General features: G+C 32.9%; 1 protein-coding gene across 1 annotated transcript in view; it reads right to left on the reverse strand.

Moving 5' to 3' along the window:
• The window catches only part of PsGEF (Protostome-specific GEF), a 204819-nt gene that overhangs the window by 100122 nt on the left and 79282 nt on the right, over positions 1 to 25415 (reverse strand). The window contains exons 7-9 of the mRNA XM_072529608.1: positions 24840 to 25133; positions 20026 to 20278; positions 4348 to 4527 (exon numbers count right to left, since the gene is read on the reverse strand). Coding sequence (XP_072385709.1) covers positions 4348 to 4527; positions 20026 to 20278; positions 24840 to 25133 — 727 coding nt within the window. The remainder of the gene's footprint in view (positions 1 to 4347; positions 4528 to 20025; positions 20279 to 24839; positions 25134 to 25415) is intronic.

Genomic DNA, 25415 nt, shown 5'->3' on the forward strand with positions numbered 1-25415 from the left:
AAAAGAAAAAAGCAAAAAATAGAGATATACATTTGGCATTGGTAAACCTGAGAAAGGCGTATGACTCTGTACCAAGGTCAGAACTATGGAAGGCAATGTACAAATTAGAAATACAGGCGGAACTCATAGAAGCTACAAAAGCTCTGTATAAAGAAAATAAAGTGTCCATTAAAATGGGAACAAGAATCTTAGGAGACTTTACCGCAACAAAAGGGCTCCTGCAGGGTTGATCTACATCTCCAACCCTATTCAAAATATACTTAGAGAAAGCCATGACTACATGGAAAAGAAAATGCGAAGGCATGGGAGTACCGGTATGGAACGAATACCTATATACGTTAAGCTTTTCAGACGATCAAGTAGTGATTGCACAAGACCAAGACGACCTCAGCTACATGATAAAGAAACTACAAGAAGAATATACCAAGGCTGGCCTAGATATTAACCTCGCGAAAACAGAGTACCTATCTACAAGTGAAGAAGACATAGAAGATCTACAGATTGATGACAACGTAACAATCAAAGGAAAGGATAAATTCAAATACTTCGAGTTTATAATCACGAAAAAGGTAACAACATAGGAAGAAATTATACAAAGATTAAGACAAACAAGAACAGCAATCCGACAACTTAACTTAGTATGGTGGGATAGACACCTAAATATGAAGACAGAAACACAGATTTATAAAACATTAGTGCGAAGTATTGTGACATATGGGGCTAAAAATTGGATCATAAACAAGAAAAACAGCAGTAAGATAGTAGCAATAGAGATGGAATGCCTGCGAAGATGCTACAGAGTAACAAGAATAGATAGAAGAAGTAATGACGAAATAAAGCAAAGAACATCAATACAAACAGACCTACTAACATATATAGAACAAAAAAGACTAAAGTGGTATGGACATGTAAGAAGAACTAGCGACAGTAGATGGATAAAGAGAATAACCGAATGGAGCCCCATATGAAGGAGGAAAAGAGGACGACCCCGAAGATCCTGGAGGAGTAAGAGAGGCCTAAACGATTGAGATGTGACAACAGAGAGAGATGGAAACGGTTGGGTGAGGGAAGGCAGTGAATACTGTAGAATCCCTGATATATATATATATATATATATATATATATATATATATATATATATATATATATATATATGATATAAAATAAGGCTGTTGGCAAACTATCTCCTTGTCTTACGCAATGTTCTATAATGATATAATGATGTCTTTTGTATCTCCTTCGGTTGTTTTAACTCTTGCTGATGAGTCCTTCATTGTGATCGTAGTCTTAATAACTATTGTCTGTATTTGCTGACAAATGACTGTTGGAAGTCGATGAACAATATATGTAGTTATATGGCACGGTCGTAGCTTTTTTAGATAGTTTGCGTTAGTAAATGTATTCACAAAGGATTAAAATTTCTTTTTCACTGTTACATTTTTCAATAAATTCACACATTGATTTGGTGAGAGTAAAAGAAATGTATGGTTTATAGATGACAAGAAAGTGCATAACAACATTATTAGGAAAGATAATTTTAAACATAAGAGATTCAATACCTTCCAGATTATGGCCTACAGTACTTACGTTAGATTTAAAAAAAAAGACATTATGAAAGTAAACACATACTCTCAGTTTCATAAAATTCTCATTATTCTGAGCCTAGTTTCCGTACAACTCTCCTTAGAGCAATTATAATTTTTTCCGCCAAACTTTACGCTATTCTTGTTTACAGTATGGCAGTAAACTACAATGACGTAGTCACCCAGTTCGTAGTCGCCCACTTTTAAATCCATGGAATTGTTAGCTTTCGGCTTTCTAGTTGTTTTACCTGTTTTTCTTCCAGACCCAACATTTTTGTTTAAAATTTTATTTTCTTTTTTATTTGTTCCATCTATCTGTTTTTTTTTTATTCTCAATGTTTAGGTTTAATTTCATAGCTTCAGAAAGTTTATTTTTTTCTGTTCTTTTGCAATCAGATTCTGCATTTTCTTCGTGATGTTAGGTGTTTTTTTCTTTTTCTTCAAGCTTCTGTTTTTTCCTTGCTTCCCTTTCATTTTTTTCAAACTTCTACTCTTCTCGGGTACTTCATGAAATCATCAGCAATAGTTACTACAGGTGTTAATTTTTTGTATCCTTGCTTTTGGACGTTTGAAATATTTTTTTTTTTTAATTAAATGGCTTTCTAAATGGCGTTGGACATTTTGGAGGAGTGATAAAATAGGATTCAGCAGAATTTATGGGAGATTGATTTTCAAACTATACATGGCTAACATGTTTATCCACAAAATAACACGACAGGTCGCTTATTGTTTTTTCGTTCTTTAATTTATTAAAATAGTTTACGGCATACTCATAAAACGTTTCTGTATTCATCCATCCACTTTTATTGTATCACATGCCCCAACATATCGGCATAGTTGAAACTATGTTTTGGTAGCCTTGTATAGGGAAACAAAATCATTGGTAGTGGGATATCTCCACTAGTGGATATGGTTGCTAATATGGAAACACATTCTTTTTCGTTTCGATGCTTCGTTTTTGAAGACATCTGTATGCACAATTTTTGGAATTGGTTTCTACATTTGATTTCTTCTATGATTTCTTCGAAGTGATGCCTTATGAGAAGGCATGAGGTTTCGTGCTTACTGTATGCTAAAAGAATATATATCTCGGAATATCTCTTTTAATCCTAGCTCACTAAAAATTTATTTATTTTTCAAATACACATCCTTTAAGATATGTTATTTACCTTACACTTGGTACGTATGGTTGCATACGTTTGGTATAGATAAGAATAAAAAATTCTTGTATATTTGAAGTACATTTTTGTGATTTGGCATAGGCATTACTAATAATATTACTAGGTCTTATAATATTATTATATATATAATAATATTAATATTATAGCTTAAGTTATATAGATAACTTAAAGAAAATAACAGCAAAGTATGTATTATAAATAGAAGCTTTAGATTTCTATAGTACATTATGCACATAGAATGAATTCAAATGCAGCTGCTATGTGAGTCATCAGCATGATCAAATTCGCGTCTAATGATATAATAACTTAGATTTAAAAAAATCAATGGAAGATAAAAGATAAGTAGCAACCAAAAGTATTTATTCATAGAGCAAGAAGGAGAGGAAACTATATTCCTTCCTCGTGCCGTTATACATTAGTCGTGGCGATGGGGTCTGAGGCATGGACTGCTACCAAGAGTTAATAAAATAACAACAAGCATAGTTAAGTCTTTGAGGCCTAAAAAACTATCACAAAAGATCTACAGGATGTACCGGGACACTATATTAGGTTTTATGCTTATATCTATTGAATCAAAATTAATCAAAACAAATATAAATATAAAACAGTGAATTCTACGTAGAACCCAAAATTAATAAAATTCCTTTAAACAAGAACGCTCAATACACTAATCAACAACTGCGGATTTTAACATCGAAACAGGCAGCATGAAAGACGATCTGAGTACTTTTACAAAAAATATCGAGTCTTTGGGATATCACAGTAATGCTGATTCGGAGATCAAAGTTTCAGGAACATGTGGAGCAGGTTGATGAGACTAACAAGACCGCACCGTTTCTGCACATACCGTTCCCGCGCATACTGAGAGTATAAAAGCATCTACTTAGGGTAAGACCGGTCGTCACTCGATACTAAGAAGTAGGCAGACCTCAGTGCCGTTTGACGGTTCTTGGTTCTTGTATTTCTATAGAACAAGATACTGATAAGTCACGAGTAAGGAGAATAGGCAGGTTGAGACCCCTAACTCGATTGGAACCATATACACCTCTGGATAGTGGCTCCAAAATTGATGCCAAAACGTCGAGTTTTAAATTCTCAACGCGGTTCTTTCCAATAACTTATATTAATATCTATCCTTAACCAGTAAAAATTAAAAGAAAGTGAAATTAGCAAGTTGTAAATTTTTTCCTTCTGCTTCATCTATGATACTTCCATATTAGGGTCTATATTAGGTTAGGGTATATAGAATAGGGCGAATAAGGTATATACAAACCCTATTCGGGTTTTTATATACCTTATTAGGTTCCTGTTTTCTACTAACGTATTAGTAGGGCTCATAGTCTTAGCTTAATAATAAACTATTTAAGAACCTTTAAAAATTCTGATAATATAATATGATCTTTAAGACTTACTTATAGATTTATAATGTAAAGCATTTTTAAAATTAACTGTATATTTTCTTCCAACAGCAAAGAAGTATATTTAGACATTTTTATTGAATCATGATAATCCTGCAGGTGAAGGTTTATAGCATAACTTGCATAAAAGTTTTGTTAAATTCTATAAAAATTAATAATATTCACCTCTTCACAGTTCTGAAACAATATCCGATGTTCCGAAGGTGTAATGAGATCCTTCCTCTCTGCCAGAGCTGAAACAAACCTAGTGATTGCAAACTGTAAAGAAGTGGCATACTGCTGTTCTTTACTAATTAACTGAAACATGGCTTTCCTCCTATTTTCATCGGGATTGTTTGTTGGTTTCTGAAATAAAAAATATAATAGAAATTGCTGTCTGACTCTAATACTATCTGTTTTGTGGTGCGATATCATAGATTTATAAAGAGTGTTTCAAATAGGTATGTCATAAATTAAATCACGCATTCCGGGGACAAAAATAAATTGACTGAATCCAACTTACCTTAGTACAAAAGTGTACACAAAAAAGCTCTTTGAAGTTACAAAATAAAAATTGTTTTTTTACATTATCTCCTAAACTACTTGACATTTTGTAATAAAAATGAAAACGTTACTTTTTTGTTTTGAAAGCATTTTTCATACAAAAAACACAACAAAATCTACGCACACAGAAAAATTTTAAGGTGGGTGTGCAGCCCTAAATCCCCCCAAACTTTTGAGTACGTTTAAATCAAATTAATTTTGTGGCATCATTAGTTTAATACATTATTTTTAAAATTTTTTTGCCTCCTATCACTTTTCTCAAAAAACAGTTTTTATTGAGTTACGGCCCTTTTCATTAACCTTTAAAAAATTACGTGCAACTAAATAAATGGCTTCAATGAATTAACAAGTACAAAAAATGTCTATTACCTCTATAAATACGATATTACGATAAATGTTCAAAATGACCCCCATTTTCTTCAATACACCTTCGGTATCGTTTTAATAAGGAAAACCGAACGCGCTGAAAAATCATATTTTTCTGACGAAATTGATTTGCAGCTTCAATTATTCTAACCCTCAATTGTTTTTCGTCCTCTATTGTTACAGAATACACTTTCTCTTTAATAAACCCCCAAAAGCAAAAGTCCATGGAGTTAAAACCTGGACTTCTGGGTGGCCAAGAAATAGGTGCGTCACGACCCCTTCCAATCCACCGACCAGAATACTGCCTGCAAAGGTATTTCCGGACTTCATTACTGTAATGCGATGGATCGCCATCTTGTAGAAATCACATATTTTGCCTTATTGCAATATTTACTTCTTCCAAATACTCTTGTAAATCGTTTGCCAAGAACTGCAAATAATTATTACCATTTAAATTGTTGGGAAGAAATACTGGGCCTATTAGATTGTTATCCATAATTCCTGCCCAAACATTAACTTCGAAAGTCCTTTGGTGATGTCGTTTTTTTGGCGTGAGGATTTTCGTCGGCTCAAATGTGCTCGTTATGATGGTTTGTTATTCCATTTCTACTGAAGGTAGCCTCGTCGGCAAACAAAATATTTCTAATAAAATTAACATTTCGAGTGTTTTCCATTAACAACCAATCGCAAAATCCAATCCTTTTAGGATAATCTTCAACCAATAACACTTGAACATTTCTGCACTATTTCCTTAACATTCACCTACGATATTCCCGATAGTTTATTGAAATCATAATTTAATCTGATCCAATTTACCCAAAGTTAAATGCATATCTGCCATTTCCTGAAATATGTAGGCCATTGTAATATCAAAATTTTTAATATTAATCTTATTCACACAATAAATGATAGCTTCAAATTATTGACTACTATTGATGGAACTGTTTGTAATTATTGTATCCGTAGAAACTAATTGTAATTTTATGGCCAACTAGGAAAAAACTAGTTTTTCGAAAAAGTGATGAGGGGCAAAAAAGTTTTAAAAATAATGTTTTAAATTAATGATACCACAAAATTCATTTGATTTGAATGTACTCAAAAGTTTGGGGGGTTTAGGGCTGCACACCCCCCTTAAAATTTTTCTGTGTGCTTAGATTTTGTTGTTTCTTTTGTATGAAAAATGCTTTCAGAACAAGTAAGTAACGTGTCTATTTTTATTACAACATCTCGTAGTTTAGAAGGTAATGCAAAAAAACAATTTTTATTTTGTAACTTCAAAGGGATGTAACTATTTTTGTGTACACTTTTGTACTAAGGTAGGATTCAATCAATTTATTTTTGTCCCCGGAATGCGTGATTTAATTTATGACATATCTTTTTGAAACACCCTGTATATTTATGAAGGTTGCTATGATACAAAAGGAACAATTCCAATAACATTATACTGATATTTATATGTCAATTATTTTGTTATAGGTTCTAAATTTCTAGGCAAAAAGGTGTATAGCTTAAATTTTTAAGAGTAATGTAGCTTAAGACTACTTAAGAGTACTCGCCTCTTAAGGGTTACGCATTAAGCCTCAATTTTACCACTTATTTTAACTATTTTAACACTTTTTATAATGGTTTATTACTTATATTTTATTCTTACATGTCTGGGAGTCAAAGTACTGGATCTTATCTACATACTATTGATACACTTTTATATTATGATCTTGCTTTTTGGTCAGTTCTTTTTGGTCCGTGTACCACTAAGTCTTCAAATATAAACGAAAAACGAAAAGGTGATTATAGATATTTGTTATTTCTCCAAAAGCAAACCACTGATAACAAAGGCTGTATTCCAACAGCAAATAGAATCAGTGACTAGTTTGCGATGCTAGTGAGGCCAGTTACAACATTCCACTTGCTCATGTTATCTTTCCTATACAAGATACAAATCAAAATTGTGTGACAGAACGCCATCAGACACTTTAGAAATGTAATCTTGTTCAACTTTTATAAATTGAGTACAGACTTTGACCCGGTGACAGCAGTTTACATATAATATTATTTTGAAGCTATTTTCTTGCGCCATTTTGGTAATATTTATTATCTTTGATGGGAATTAAGCACAATTTAATTTTAAAATACGTTTATTTTGACATTCTCACAAAATATTGTGACAACAATTTTCGTGGTGGAAATCGAAACGTCAAAATAAACTTATTTTAAACTAAAATTGTGTTAATTCTAATTAACGGTCCAAATAACTAAATTAAACGACTGATATTACTATATTACAAGACTTTATTACATTATAATTTTGTCAGCAATTGAATCTGCCGAAGTAAATAAATATGTTTTTATCTATACAGCCTCATGCTAGCCATAAACTACAATATTTTGATATAAGATTTTTCGAAGATTTGAAAAAGTTTCAAATACTCCTACCGTATTAACTTCAATTAGTTTATCGTCATGTATGTGATCGAATGACTTATGGTAGTCTATAAAACATTCGAATAAATCTTCTTTTATCTTTTTGGATCGGCTTCCATTTCCTTATTTCCATTTCCACCGTTGTTTTCATGTGCTTTTTAGGTTTCCATTTACTTTCACCCCTGTCTGTGAAGTTTTCTGTCCTTGTGTTCTGCTTCAAGTTGTTCCAGCATTTTTTATATAGCCATACTTTCTTTGTCAGTTTAATTTTTTCATTGAATTTTACTTATTTTACTACTGATTTTTCCTTGCGCTTTTTTTTAATGTGTATTATTTCATCCATGACTCAGGGTTTTTATTTTCAGTTTGCTTCTGTTTCCTACTTAAGATTAACATGCCTCTGTTGAGATATTTTTAAAGTTTCTCAATGAATATTCCATTATCTTTTGTAAATGACATGCATTTGTGCAGTTTGGTGCCAACATATACTTGGAATTGCTTTTTTCTGTCATCATCCACGTTATCACAGTTTATTCTATGTTTACTCTAAGGTTGCAGTAAAGAGCTTTGGTGACATTGCAGCTCATTATCGGACGCCTCTGGTAGTGGAAAATTCTGAGTGTTTTCATAAAATTTCACCTTAACTTTTGCTTGTCTGTATATATTTGCTAAAGTCTCTATGTACAGTTTGTTTAGTTAGGTCTTGGTTAGTTAAAGCTTCTATTACTTCCTTAAGATATAAGAATATATATATATATATATATATATATATATATATATATATATATATATATATATATATATATATATATATATATATATATATATATATATATATATATATATATATATATATAGACTAGAAAGCCTTCTACAGAAATCTATAAAGGTTAATGCTAGCAGTTCATTAGTTTTTAAAGCGTATGGATATGATCCAGGGTACTGAGTCTACTTCTAAAGCAAGCTTGCTCTTTTTGCTGTGCAGCATCTAATGCATTTGTTAATCTGTTATTGATGATCTTTGTGAATATCTTGTAGAAGATTGGTAGTAGATTTATAGGTCTGTAGTTTTCGATATCCTCTTCGCTACCTTTCTTATCAATGAACATTGTTTGCTGTATTACAGTGGTCTTGTATGCGTCTTGGTCTTAGACAGTTCGTTAGTATGCCTGCTAAGATTTTCCAGGTTTTTTTTGCCAGCGTATTTAAGTAGTTCCACTGTTATGTCATCTATTTCAGCTGCTTTACTACTTTTCATTTTTATAATTGTCGGTTCTGCTTCTTCCGGAAGGACTTCTGGTACATCTTCTTGATTACTGATTGCTTTTTTAAGTATTGCATGGGCTTTGTAAAGTTTGCTGTAGAGTTTAGTCATATTTAGACAGTTTGCTGTAAAGTTGTATTATGTCATTTCTGTCTGTAATTATGATGTTTTAGTTTGTTAGAACAACGATTTGCTTCTAACCAATGATTAATTCTTTTCTTGTTTTCCTATACTTTTTTCTGTTTTCGATTGCATTTTCTACCAGTCTTTTATTGTATTTTCTTATGTCTTCCTAAATACTTTTGCTTATTGTCTTACAAAGTTCTGTGTATTGTATTCACTTTATGCTGCTTCTTACTTTCATTTCCTGTCTTTGTTTTAGCATTATTTTGGTATTATCAGACAGTTTACTATGTTCATTTTATTGTTGCGGGCCTCCCGGATCTTTGGCACTATCAAGGATGATTACCATTAATTGAGAGCTGTCGATTTGGTCATGAAATCCTTCATCAATTGTCCTTTGGTAGTAATCTGAGTTTTCTTTTAGATTGTTATTATTTATACCGGTTAATGTTGATTTTGTGATTAATTCTATTATTTCTAGTTTTATCTTTAGAATCATTTTTACACTGATTAGTCTATAATCGCTGCCTGTTAGAAATCTTTTATTACAGCAATCTTGTTGGTTAGAATGAAGTTAATTTTGTACTTAATGGTTTCATTTGGTGCTTTTCAAGTTCATTTTGTTTAATTTTTTCTTAAAAGAATGTATTTACAATAGGCATGTTTTGGTAATCTGCAAACTGAAACAGTTTTTGTCCCATTTCATTTTTTTCACCGACTCCATACTTTTTCATGACTTGTTCCCTGCCGTTTTTCTGATATCTGATCTAGAAGAAAAAAGAAAGAAAAAACAAGAGAGACAGTTCTTCAAAGGAGTTTCAGATATCAAGACCGGGTACCAAGCAAGAACGGGAAACTTCCTTCAAAATTACAGCGGGCAGCTTATTATTGATGACAAGGAAATCCTAAAAACCTGGAAGGAATACTTCTATCAACTATTGAACGACCAATCTAAAAGAAATACATCAAACATAGAGGTACATACAGCTGAAATAGAAGACCAATACCCGACATACGAAGAAGTAATACAGGCAATTAAAAAACTTAAAAATAATAAGATACCAGGTAGCGATGGTATACACGCAGAGTGCTTAAAACAGAGGAGAAGCGTTGTACAGTTCTATATACAAGCTAATTCAAGAGATTTGGCGAAAAGAAACAATACCAGATAAATGGAAAGAAGGGGTTATTGCACCAATACACAAAAAAGGAAACAAAAAGCAATGTACTAACTACCGGGAAATAACACTCCTAAACACCATCTACAAAATCCTTGCAAACATCCTGCTAGAAAGAACCAAAACATACACAGAAAGAATCGTTGGAGATTATCAATGCGGATTTAGACCGGGCCGCTCTACCATTGACCAGATATTCACAAGATGTTCAGCTTCATCAGATGTTCATAGATTTTAAACAAGCATTTGATAGAGTATGCAGGGCCAGACTGTGGACAGCGATGAAGGAACTTGGCTTTCCAAAAAAAACTAGTCAGGTTGATACGGATGTGTATTGAACGGTTACGATGTAAGGTGAAAGTTGGACAACAATACTCGGAGATATTTGAAATAAATAATGGACTAAAACAGGGAGATGCACTTTCACCACAACTCTTTAACTTAGCTCTGGAACACATAATCAGAAGTGCAAGAATTGAAAAACCGAATACAGTATTTCATCGCAAAGGACCAAACTTACTACTGGCATTTACAGACGATATCGATCTAATAGGAAACACACGATTAAGGATGAAGGAGACTTTCGTGAGGTTCGAGAAGGAAGCAGGGAAGATGGGGCTCCAAATAAACGAAAACAGGACGAATCCAAAGCAGAGACAGAATCGGTCAGAACATCACCATCGATGACTTTAACTTTGAGCGCGTTAGAGAATTCAAGTATCTTGTAACAACAATAACTGAAGACAATAACGGATCACAAGAATTAAACAACATGATCCAGGCCGGCAACAGATGTCTTTTTGCTCTCCAAAACCTTATAAAATCGAAACAACTAACAAGACGTACGAAGATACAGGTCTATAAAACAATCATACGACCCATTGTGATGTATGGAAGCGAAACGTGGACGATAACAAAGGCAAACGAAGAGAGACTATGTGTTTGGGAAAGAAAAATCCTAAGGAAGATCTTTGACCCTGTGCTGGATGAAGCATCAGGACAATATAGGATAAGAACTAACAAAGAGCTCGAAGAACTTCACCCAGATGCCAACATCATAAAAGAAATAAAGTCCAGAAGACTCCAATGGGCGGGACACCTCAGAAGACATTCTGACGAACGAACATGAACGAACTGACTGGTGTGGGAGGAAGTCCCAACTGGAAGGAGACCACGCGGACGCCCTCGTCTCCGGTGGCGAGATAATATAGCAGGAGACCTAAGCACTATGGGCGTGGAGAATTGCATGAAGGTTGTTCAAGACAGAAAACAGTGGAGGCATGTTGTCGAGTCGGCTAAAACCCACGAAGGGTTGTAACTCCACGGAGTAAGTAAGTAAGTAAGTTTCTCTGTCACCAATTAAATACTTGAAGTGACTGTTATTGATATTTAATACTTGATTTATGTTACTGTAAAGTTCCACGATTTCTTCGTCAGTGTGAGTAATCGTTGGGGCGTATATTTGTACAATAAATGCGCGTGGTTTTCTATTTTTTGGGAGATTCAGACATAGTGTTCCCTGCTTGCACTCCGCTATTGTTCTATAAATGGTTCTGCGTCAAATGTTTTTATTCTAGAATATTCGACAGATTTTAGCTTTGGGTAGTTTCTCAACCAACTTGTAAATACTTTTTCTTATCTCTAATTTTTACGACATCTTCAAACGAAAACATAAATCTCAAGTGAGAATAAACACTCAGTGTGAGTAATCTTTAGGGCGTATATTTGTATAATTTGTGTATTATATCTCTTTGATAGTTGGAAGGTTTGGAAGATCTAGCCGGTCTATCTAAAATACTAGTTATTTTTACTACTCTTCGTTTCCATTTCTTGTTGATTAGGAATCCAATACTCCCTGGTCTGTCCGTTAATGTTCCTCGGTAGTAAAATGTATTTCCTGACGATAATGCTAATAGCTCTTGGTGTTTCCGTCTTACTTCACTGATTCCACCTTAGCAGTATTTGATTTCGTACGATGTTAATATTACTATCTTTAAGGGATTTATTTGTAAAATTTATTCGTTATGACCATATTCTCCTCTTTACAGAATAGGAGGAATAGTTCCTCGCGTTTGTTTCTAACACGTATTTCGAAAGCGCTTACTTCATCATAAACTTTCCTATTCCAAGTTTAGTAATAAACTCGCCTTAAATGACAGTAATTTCTTTAGGTTTTATGGATCTTAGTACTTTTTCTCTTCTTCTTCTTCTTCGGACCAGCCAATAGAGCACATCTGGGAGAAGTACCCTCAATTAGCAGTCAGCATTAGTTTAAAAGAAAACTCCGACCATTTTTGTATCACATTTGATAATCAAACGTCAGGAAGAAGTATTTTCAAACAACTGCCTATAAGGACAAAAACACAGTATCATTGCAGTACCTAATCAATTAATTCTGGTATAAATTAACCTTTTAATTAACGTATTAATCCTTTCGGTACTGTGGGAACCTATAAGTCCTACTCAATTTTAAAAATTTAAGTGGTGTCAAATTGTCCCTTAAATTCACTTTAATAAAATATAACCGTATTACTAAACATTTCGTTATATTATGCAACCAAAAATTCGATTATATAACCTCAAATGTTCTAGAAATAGGTGTTCATGTACAACACGGTTTCGTGTTTTGTTACTATGATACATATTTAGTATTTTTACCTGCAAAATACTACTACAAAAAATCCTGAAAGCGTTTGTTGTTGAAAATAAGTAAAATTTCTAATAAAATCATTTTTTTCGTCATTGTTTTCGCAAAAATCATATAAATCGATATAAATGTCCCAGTAGCCTTTTTTCTTTGGTCATTAGTGTCCCATCGGTCTTTTATATCGATTCTAAATAGTGACAACAGTTCTACTCTTTGCAGTTCCTGAATTATAGCCAGACATTTTTTAATGCAAAAAGAACTGAAAAACATCGTTGAAGAGCTGACTTGTCAGAGCCATAGAAACGTTTTCCTGGTCCAAATTGTGACGAATATCTACTCAGTAACGGAGAGTCTCGTAAAGGTTCAGAACAACAAGAACATTCTTAGCAAGAGGATGATTTTAAAAGGGATCTCGAAAAGATAGATTCTGAAGAAGACGAGGAGAAGTCAGATCCAGATGACGACCAGTCTGGTCTCGTAATGTGGAAACAATCATACAAAAATTTCAAAATGATATTCCAAATCAAAGGCTAGGAGTAGTCACTTTGGATGTTGGACAAGGTTGGAGTGAATTGTATGCATTTATACAGTTGTTTCCATGGTCTTTCTTTATGCACATCTCTCGCTGCACTAATCTAAGACTTGCACAACACCAAAATACTAAAAAAAATAAAGAAACTAACCAATACGAAATATTGATCGTTCTTGCTTGTAACATAATTATGTGGTATGTAACAAATTAGCGACCATTAAAGACTATTGGTCAAATAATGAATTCCTTGGCAACCCATTCTATAAAAATTATAGCACGTGACTATATATCATGTACTATAATGATCCTGAAAAGCCCAATAATTCACTAAGACATAGTATTACTCGGATAAAGTGATTCCATGTTTGAAGCATACTTTTGGAAAAGCCAGAATAAAAGGTTATCATCAGTATAATAATGAAACCATGACCAAATTTAAGGAAAGGTTTTCCCTACAACAGTATGTTTTACTAAAACCATTAAGAAGGGAATAAAATTGTGACAAAGAACTGTGGCTGACTCTTTTACCAGATATATATACGACCTCAACATTTACTCTTGTAAAGAAGTTGATTCTGTTGCTGGTTCTTTAGGTCAACTGCTGCGGATAGCATGTGCCTACAGGACTGTGTCAGCTGCCACTCTGTGGGTGATCACTGGCTGTGTTCCTTTACATGTGCTGGCAGGTGAAAAGGGATTCATAGTCGTAGGAGGCGGAACATTGGTGAGCGAGAGATAACTAAGATAAGGCTGACCAAGAGATTAGTTTCAATCCATCAGTGGCAGCAAGAGTGAGAGGCAACACGCGATGTGGCGGAGTGGACGAAGTCACTAATCCTAAACCTGAACCGAAGCTGGGTGGACTGTGGGCATAACCAGCTGGATTATTATCTGACGCAAATATTCACACGCCATGGCTGCTTCCGCAGCTACCTTTTCAGGTTTAGGAGGGCACAGTCCGACCAGTGCCTTTAAAGTGGTCTCTCGGATACTGTGACACACACGATGTTGGAGTGTGAGCGTTGGGCTGATGAAAGAGAGAAGAATGTAACTGCAGAATGTTTGATTCTGTGAGAGAAATGGTGGAGAAAATGATGGGGTATGACTGGTGGTGGACACGGATTCACAAATTTATCAGAGGTGCTGTCTTCAAAAGAACGAGAGGAGAGGGAACGCGCAACAGAATTTTAAAACAAGCGAGTAGCACCTCGTTGGTGTTTGGACTGTCACAGGCCGAAATAGGTGCGAATGAGAGACAGACGACGTGGGAGAGATGGAAGCCTCGTTAAGGCAGGGGGTTGAAAGTCTTTGATGGTTTGTGTGGGTCTAGTTTTTCCGATAAGTGTGTGGGAAAAAAATGGGAATCGGGTGATAGCAGGGCAGCAGGGCAGATGTTTTGCCTTAACCAGCTCTTCCATCCTAATGTCTGGAGTGACAAAGGAGAGGTTTTTAGTTGAACGCCGACCATCTCGGAGTGGTGACGGGACGAAGTGTCAAAGGTTTAACTTCCTCGGGCATCTCGTCCTGGCACAACCTCGTTGGGGTATTAGAAACCCAACATTACTTGGGTGAGTCACACGTGTCATGCAGATTGTCCTTCTTCTCTTTAAATATGTAAAAAAAGGTGAACGTATGGTGGAAAAAACTAGCTAGTACAATACGTTCTCCTGGTGTGTGCTTTTGTTTAGACAGGTTTTTTACATCTGTAAAATTATTGAGTGAACTAAATTTGCGTTGTATTGTACAATACATCTTTAGGACTTGCAGGAAGGAAACTAAAAACTTGTGAACGTGCTGAATATGAATGTACTGAAGCAGTCATGTTCTATAATTAGTTCATGGGAGGAGTGGAGCTTTCAGACCAAAAAGTGTCTACTAAAAGTATCCATTCTACTAAAAAGATTATGACCAAAAATCCGCTAAATGATGGCGGAAAGCTTTTTCGCTTTTTTCACATCATTGTTAATTTTTTTCATGTGATATGGCCTCAATAAAATGGCCTTTATAACTTATTCATGTATTACTAATGGGACACATTGGTCCCAATATAAAACACTACTGGGACACAGTTGTCCCATGTACTATCAAAGTATTTAAGGATATTTAAAAAAAATGGATCACTTCTCACTATTTTAAGACTATTGATCATATTTTTTTTATCTCAAAAGTTTTGGATATCTGCGGAATGTACATATTCAGTAAAGAAAGGATTAACTAATAATTGTGTCTGGTTTGTATTTTAACGTTATATGATAATATGTAAAAAGGAAAAGGTAAAATAAATAAAATTAAAAAAATAATGCAAAAAAACATGTATTTATACAAAACATAAATATCATATTTAACAAAATAAATGAAATAAATAATATTAGCAATTAATAAATAAAAACAAAAAAGTGAGTAAACAGTGAATTCAAAAATTAATTACACAAAAACATTGACTCTTAATACAAAAGACAATAAAATTTCAAAATTGACTCACACATGCATATACTGGCCGTTATACTATAAAATTTGAATAAACAGAGAAATTTAATATACACAAGCTAAAAAGGAGACACAATAAGCGAGAAAACGTAAAATTTTTGAGGATTACCCTTTCAGTCACTTTACTATACCAAATTTATTACAACTAATTTCTAGGAGTAGGTTTCTAGGATGGCCACGTGACCTTCCCACTACCAAACAATCTGCGAACACAAGTGGGGTAACAACTTAAATATAACATAAATATTTTACTTAACAGAGAGAGGTATTAGAGGAACTTAATCGTAGTTATGGTCAACATTTAAAAGAAATTATCTTTAAGTAGTAATTATAAAGAATGGTTCTTTTGTACGATAATAAATATTTTCAAATAAAATTTATTTTTTTCAATGTTTTTTCTTGTTGAAAAAAGTACCTCTAAATGAATCACCCTTTAGAAAAAAATCAGTAAAATCAAGATAATTAAACCCCGATGATGCACGTCCGAAAGCAAAGACAATACAGCGTCGCCTGTTACGCCTTAATTTAAATTATATTTACGTTGCTACCCCAATTGTGTTTGAAGATTATTGGTAATGGAAAGATCACGTGCTCTATAAATACCGACCCTATATTAGAAAAAGATGCAAGGAATACTCGCATCTTTTTTCTCTTTCACAGTGGGGAACGATTTTAGATTGCAATGCGCAGTCTGGGTATTATGTCTATGGGTAATCCTAACCCTAACCTTAACCTGGTAATACTAGGTGTTTTTTTCTGTCACTTATAATAAGTAAATAAACATCTAGAAACACATATACGAGGGTGGTCAAATTACTATAGCAGCAATACTTAATATGTGCCATTTGCACTCAGTGATGTATGCCTAGTTTACTGGTCATGAGCTATGCTCGCCTTTATTGGTTTTCTAAACATTTTTGAATGTTAAATATATTAATGAGCTGGTGTGTAATGAGCTAGTGGGCTGATGGGCTAGTCGTGTAATGAGGATAAAAATGACAACAGATTGCCAAGAAAATCCCTAAAAAATCTCTAGAAAATATTAACATAGAGAATAGAATACCAAAAGAGGGGCCACGACATGGACCACCAATATTAAATTAAGAAATTGCAAGAAATCAAACCGCAGTTGGACTGTAGTATTATCGGAAGAAAAAGCATGTTCAGAGAAGTAATGAATTTATTTAAGGATTTTTGCTGAGTGTTTTTGTGGAATTTTGTAAATTTTAGATTTGTCCCTATATCTTAACTAAAATATGATAACAATTAAAAAAAATTTGAGCATGGAAAATAACATAATATTGTTTTAAAAAACAATCTTTAACTCCAAATATCCTATGGGCAAAACATGATGTAATAATAAAAAAATAATGTAATATGAGACCTATAAAGTTTACTCTTAGAATCATGATTTGCTTTATCATCAAGTACGACTGAACTGGAGTACTGCACATTATTAAAAACGCACTACGAACGTGCATTGAGTTGTGGAGCATAAAAATGTTTCCACAAATCCGGTTTGGTTATCGAGTAAGAATTACACATGCAAACTCAACTCTGCGGAATGTCAGAAAGCAAGAACACAAACTACGATAAAATTATCGCACGACAACCAAATAAAAAGCCGTATGATCAATAAAAGAATCACGGCCAAGCTTCGGGTGACCAAGTGCTTATGATTAAGAAATATTGAAATTTGATATACGAATAAAAAAACTATAGGAAAATGCTGGAACGGCATAAGAAAAGCCCGGAATATATCAGGATGGCGTACCCAATATTTTTGGAGAATTAAAAGAGAATTCAAACCATTGATTACTCTCGAGGCATAAATTGTTCTTTACACATACAAACTACAGAAATCTTTTCTGAAATATTCACTTTGCTTATATATATATATATATATATATATATATATATATATATATATATATATATATATAAACGTTTAAACTACCATATACATATATCTCATAGCTTTGTAATTTGATAACTCAATATATTATATTCATGGTTTTCATACTATACTAAAACAGGACCTGCCTGTAGCGCCTTCAATAATCTTTAACTGATTGTAGATATTTACATATTGAAGTATAGTAAACAATTGTGACTAAAAGGTTTGATAATACTTCACAACAATATTTATCATTCTCAAAAATTTACAATAATTTATAAATTTCTTTGTAAATTAGCTAAATTTAGTGGTGGCATTTTAAGCAAGCTTCACTATAAATAGACATTCAAACCATTCCTTAAAGTTCTTCTAAAACTGCTGAGAAAATTAAACAAATAAAACAAATAAGGTAAAAGAAGAAAATACAATATCAGAAGTACTAAGGAAGTGATCTGTATGTAAATAACAATATAAATTACCTATATGTACTGTATAATAAATATATAAGAATAATTATTTTTATCTACCAGATAATACCAGATGGGTCACTTTGATTTTTAGATCTATAACACTTTAAAATTAGAATATTAGCTAAAAATTTTAATTATGATCACAATATCAAAAAATATAAAAGCAACAGGAGCAATATGCGTTAGTGAAGTGCAAAAGGTAAGCGACTAGGATGTGTTTTATCGCCCTTACTAAGTCTATTCCATTTGGTTTTAACGGCTAAATAATTTGAAATTAAATTAAAAGTTACACATCTGGCATTTATTGTACTAAGGGTGTGTAAGTTCTTAAAACATTGATTCTTCAAGTAATATTTGTTTTATTCAAGTAGTCGAAGCGAAATAATATATTACTTATAGATAACAATGATACAAAAATAGTATTGCAAGGAGGTAGAAAAATAATGCTAAATTAACTGCTACTTTAATAGGAGCACATTATTTATATAAATGAGTATAGCCATTATATAAAAATTATATAAAAAATGTAATAAACATTTGTATTACAAAAAACAAGAGATAAATGACTAACCTTATTATGGCATTTAAAATCATTGGATAGTGGGAAAAAATATAAATAATTATAAATGGAAGTAGATACAAAACCAGTGGGTAAAAACCTCAAAGAAAGACTACATAGACGAAGGGGTAAATAAATTAAAATCTACATAAATGAAGTTTTAATAATAGCAAAGAAAGGAACAACCGAAGAGAAACAAGTAATATAACAAAAAGAAAATAAAAAAAAATTACATAGTATTTAAACCCCGAATTCCGAAACATAGGTATATTAACTTAAGCTATAAGGGGTTGTAACATAAAGTAGAAGATAGGTTATTTCTTCTTAAGCTCATTCAACTTAGCTGCATTATAATTTAGCAATAAAACATTTAAACAATGAAACGACAACCATATCTTGCATGGTTACACCCTTTTGCCCATGTAATGTCTTAAATACCTAAAGTTAAAAATTTTCGGATAATATTTTAAGTAAACAGCATATTATTAAGTTTGTTAGCGACAGTAGAAACTGATGAAAGAGACCAAAAAACCTGTGATATTAAATTATTAAAATAAATGGAAACATAAAAAAAAATATAGAAGTAAAGTTAATAACGAGAGTAAAATTCAGAAAAACGTGGATAAAAGTGAGGTTAAAATCTAACCTAAGTGTTATTTTTTTTAAATTAATGTGACACTATTGTTTTTGAACAATAGCTTATTTTTCATTCTATATTTCCATTACATGGGCTAATATTTGGAACCAAATGTGAAGTATGAACGTTAAATAATATTTCGCCATGCTAATGTTGTGAACAGTATTATATAAATAATTTTTTTTTAGTTTTTGAAAAAATGTAAGACGTAAGGTTACATCAGAAAAAGTTTCAAACTAGCAATAACATGCATATCTTTTTTAACAGTTGCTATGCTTCAGATATCACGGATTTAAAGGTGAAAATGGAAACAAGTCTCATATTCCACATATCTGGCCATCCAAAGAGTACTAGCGTAACTTTAAAAAGTCTGAAGTTTATTCAGTTCTAAGCCAACGTGTTTAATACTTTTAGCATATGGCAACATATTCTGATAATCCGACGGTTAAAATATTTCATGGCCGGTAAAAAATATTCAGATATTCTTTTTATAATGAATGGAAATATAATTTTGAATGGTCTCTAACAATGTAATTTAGTTAAGGGAGTATAGGTAATTTCTTCATTATTTAAAAAAGCATTTAAAGGTCAAAAAGTTCTATAGGTGTAGGTATAAGTTTAAAAACAATCTAAGCATGATCAACGGAAAGATGCTTTTGGGTGTTCTATAATGACATGAACATTGAACATGCAAGTTATACAATAACTCCACTACCAACCTCTGCACTAAACGTGACCTGAGGAAGGTGTAGCTTTCGCCTGTTGTATTCACCGGAAGCCGTGTTGGTGGAACACACTGTCGACGGCCTTCTCTGCACCAGGTTCGAACAGGAGGTGATAGGAAGAACGGAAGTACTACCCATGGTCAAGGATGATGCTAATGGCGTTGACAGTCTTTTGACACTTGGTACTGATCCGTTTCGTGATGGGTTACGTCGAAATATTTCTAAAGTTAATTGACTTCCGTACGACCTTGAACAAAAAATTATATTTAGTATAATTGATATACACTATGAACTAAAAGATAATCAACAAAAAATGGAAAGTATAAATATAAATTATAATATGTAGAAATATGCATAAAAAATCCTTAGTGCAGCTTATATTATCATCATTATCACGTAGCGCTACAACACGGAGTGGGTCTTGGCTGACTGTACAACTTTTTTACAATTTGTTCGGTCTTCCATCAACCTAGGGTCAAATGGAATGTTCATTTTCCGCAGATCTGCGGTCTTTTGCCTGTGGGAATCTCCTCCCATACCAGTTTTACAAGTCTCTCGTTATGCAGTCTGTGCACGTGGCCTGTCCATCTTAGTCGCTGTGATTTAATTTCTTGGACAATATCGGCGTCATTGTAGACTGCTTTTAATTCGATATTGGTTCTGATCTTATACTGGTTTGTGGTGATGTCATGGTGAGGTCCGAAAATTTTTTTAAGTATTTTTCGTTCAAAGCGTCTGAACTTTTATTCGTTTGCTTTGGTTATGGTCCACGTTTCGCATCCGTATGTCATTACAGGTCTGACGATGGATTTATAGATTTTGATCTTTGAACTTCTTGTAAGATTTTTTGATTTTATGAGCTTATCCAGTGCGAATAGACAGCGGTTTGCAGATTGGATTCTGTCTTTTATTTCTTCAGTAACATCGTTGTCAGCTATGATTACGGCCCTCAGATACTTAAAAGTTGTACTCTTTCAAAATGGAAGGTGTTGACGTCACATTTTGTCTTATTATGTCTCTTCGTGTCGTTCTATTTATACACATAAATTTGGTCTTCTCTTCATTAATCTTCAGCCCTACTTCAATTGTTGCTCCTTCCACCTTGTTGAAGATGTCTTTCGTGGGTAGCATGGAGTCTCCAACGAGATCTATGTCATCTGCATAAACAAAGTAATAGCTTGGGACCTTGAACCGATAGCAATTCTGTTTTTATTTCGGTTGACCTCATGGCTTTCTCTAATACAAGGTTAAAAAGTAGTGGAGATAACGCATCACCCTGTTTGAGTCCAGTGTTGATTTCAAAGCTGCCAGGCAGTTTATTATTTACACGTACTTTTGATATTCCACCCTCCGTGCAGACTTTGGTCATCCGAATGGTTTTCTTTGGTATTGAGGACTCCGCCATGACACTCCATACTTGGCTTCTTTCTACGCTATCATATGCCTGTCAAAAGTCTATGAAAAGCAGCTGATTTCTGCTACGGTTTATAAATGTATAATTAAAAAATAGTAGATATATAATGTGTAGGATAAGTAATCTATTCTTAGCTTTTTATAAAAGGTGCAAATATTATACATTCCTATTATACAGTCCACTTGGACGTATGGACGAATAGTATAGCAGTATAGGGACGCGGTTTAATGAACCACAATATATTGCTTGCAGCATGTTACACCACTAACAAACTTTTTAACTCCAGTTATTTTAATAGTATTATTGTACTACTCAGTGTTATACTATTTTGTATATTACATTTATCTCCTGTTTAATATATCCTCTATACTAAGAGTTTCTCTAAAAACAACTTCTAAGAAACCACGATTTAAATATGTCTATGTATCCATATTTTCAGGTGCTTTATTACCTGGAATTGTGGTAACGAATAAAAATATGGATCATGACAAACCGTTATAAAAACTTAACCCGTCGCGGTAGGGTAAAGTTGTTTTACTCGAAAGAACGGGTGGTGTCTAAGAAACACACACTATGTATTTAAATATTTTACTAAAAATGAGAGCAAACAATTTTTTGCTATACAATTCTTACTGTATACCTTCTTTTATAACATAAAATATATTTTATCAACATAAACAAACAATAATTCTTTATTTGGAACTGAAACAAGCAAACTTAAAAAAAGACAGACGGCGCAGCCGGAGTGCTTGAAATAGAGTTAGATAGTGCTAGAAATAGAATATAAGTATTTTACAGACCAGTTATCCATATCCACGAATACTTTACCCAATTTTTTTAATGGAACACTTAGAAATCATGTATTATTACTACAAAAAATTGAAATATGAGCTAATAATGTAAAGTGGTTAAATTTGTGATGTACATCAGTATACCTTTCGTTGTATGGAAATAAGAAAAAAAAAATTTGCATTCTGTCATATAAGATTAACTGTTTTTACTGGTTGTATATTGCTTAAAAATTAGTTCTAACATTGAATATTTAAATAGTAAAGCAGAATCGTGGTTAATACCGCAAAAATCGGAAGACGTTTAAAAAAGAATACGACAAGTTCATTAAATGGATGGAAGAGCAAAAGGTAACAGATACAGATGAACGAATTGTGCTTGCTTTCCTTCAGAATGTGTCGGAACAGTAAAAGCCGTCGACTATCTGGCCTATCCTTTCAAAATTGCAAAGTATGTTGAGAATAAACAAAGGGGTCGATTTAAAATTATTTGTGAAAGTGCATGCATTCATGAAGGCAATTAGCAAGAATGACGTGGTCAAGAAATCGTATGTATTCAAGGAAGACGATTTGCCGACGTTTTTCACAGATGCTCTGGACATTACGTATTTATTTTTGAAGGTGGTAGCCATTTGAGGTGTCTTTGGCTCTTGCAGAAGATATGGATTGTGCTATTTTCGCTTACATGACATCAAGGAAGAACGAAGCGTATTGCTTGTTAATATTTGACCATCTAAGACCGTGATGGTTCAACGTTTTACGTTGCTAATAGCTATGCAATTAATTATGTGCGTTTGGTAAAGAAGTATTTATTATTGCTGCACAAAAATGTAAGTACACATCGAGTTTTCTTACGGTATGATAAAGGGAAGTGTACTAATCAAGTAGTTGGTATTAATACGTTTGGATCATGTCCCTTGCAAATTACACATTATCTAAAATTGGACGATCCTGAGAAATACACGGGACATACGTTTCGACGTATGTACGCTACAATTATGGCGAAAAGTGGCATGACAATAGATCAAATCCAACGACAAGTATGGAAATCGGCAGCTGAGGTGACTGGTTATGTTGAAGAGAGTATTACCAATAAGAAGAATATTTAAAATATTATTGGGAGTGCCACTAATGGAAGTAAAACCCCATTGGCTTGAGAGAATGTCGATAGTATCTATTTGAACAGCATTTAAAAAACGGAATTATAAATATTTCAAACAATACCGATGATACTTTTCACATTCAATTAAAAGATCAAGATTTTCAAATATTTGAATAAAGCTTTTGAAAAATTAGTTAGTAATACTTTATTCATATTTTATTTTGTTATTATTTTGTAAATAATTGTTTACTTGTTTTTGTAACTTGGATCGTAAAATGACTTGATCCTTAAAACCACGCTTCTGTTGTGTAAGCTATAATTTAATTGCAAGATTGTATTAATTTTATGTCTCATCTATGTAAAATTAAAATGGACCTGAACGGACTTTTAAACTTTAATAATACTTTTCCGTCGACCGTCCATTTATGATCAATTTTAACACCCTCAAAATCATTGATTAATGACCCCTAATAATGAATGATTTTCTATTAATGAACGATTTTATTATAGGCAACACAACATACATTGCTTGCATAAATTAATTAAACGCTCTGTGATTGGCAGTGACCTGTGGTGTAGGCAACCAAACATATACCTATTTATATTCCCACTAAAAAAATAATTTAAAATGAAGTAGCCGCTGTTAGTACTATCTGCCATTGTATGTCATTATTTACTTTATTGTTTAAAACTCTGTGTATTTGAAAAATCAAAGGATGGATATTGACGAAGAGTTTAATTTAACTCCACCAGAATTTAACTTCTTCTATCACAGAATTTACAGATATCCAAGAAGACTTAAATATAAATTTGTCAAAATGCTATACAGCAGATAATCATTTATCAATATCTTCCTTTAATTTCAGTAATTGCACCATTTCGAATATTAATGTTTTCTAGAATAAAACTACCACCTAGGAAATTTTGAATAAAGTCAATGAAAGCTGAAAAAATTGTTGTTTATCGTTAAGTAAATAAATATTTAAACTAAGATATCTTTATTTCTGAAAAGTACGGTCGACGGAAAAGTTTTGTAACGAACTCGTGAATTAAAATGGCGATTAACAATCTCGAACATTAACGCGCTCGCTTCTCTCACGCGTTAAAATATCTCAATTGTTAATCGCCCTTATTAATACACTTGTTGGTTAAATAACTATTAGCATTATTCTCTTAACAATTTAGTATTATTAAAATATCTTAAAAATGGCAAATCTAATAAAATTACAAAACACAAAATTATTATCTAATGATTAATCATGAAACCAAAGATATAAAATAGATAATGCAAAAATCCGAAAAGAAACCAAAAAATGCAAAAGTAAACTCAGAATAAGTTCACCTTTCAATTAGATATAGTAATTGTCAGCTATGAAGACAAAAACGATGTCCATGTTTGGATAGAATTATTGTGGTAAATAAGAATATTATTGAGTCTTCCTAGCTGGCAGATACTATATTACTGTCGAATGATGTTAAAAGTAAATTTAAATCCATGATTTACCTGATTAGATTTAAAATATCTATTTCCGGCATCATAACAACGTTGTGTTTATCCACGAAAATGATATAATCGCCTGGTAAGATTCCTGCTCTGTCTGCAGGAAGACCTTTTTCCACCCTCTCGATTCTCGGAGGATGCGTCCATACCACCGAAAACCCGAATCCTGACTTGGGCGGCCGCGTCAACCTCTTAGTACACGTGAACGGCGTCCTGCCGTTTCGATTTCCCGTCGCTTTTCTCTGTGTAGCTGCCGAATTTGCGTCAGGTCCATCCGTTGGGTCTAGTTCCAAATATCTGGAAATAATAAAAAAAAACTAAAGGTTAAAATCAATCTGGTAAATTCATTATAGACTAGATTAGCAAGATACTTTTTAATCTATATAAAACAAAAAATAAATCGAAGAAGACTAAAAGTAAGCTACATATATAAATAATGTAAATCAAACTGACAAGTAAGACCATAATAGCAGGCACTTTTGTTTTGTATACTATAGCATAAAGGTCGTCACTAATCAAATGTCAGTATTAAAAGTTTATATCCGTCTTTGATTTTTCTTAATCTAAAATTTTAATGAG

The sequence above is a fragment of the Diabrotica undecimpunctata genome, chromosome 4, assembly GCF_040954645.1.
Source record: "Diabrotica undecimpunctata isolate CICGRU chromosome 4, icDiaUnde3, whole genome shotgun sequence".
NCBI classification, from domain to species: domain Eukaryota; kingdom Metazoa; phylum Arthropoda; class Insecta; order Coleoptera; family Chrysomelidae; genus Diabrotica; species Diabrotica undecimpunctata.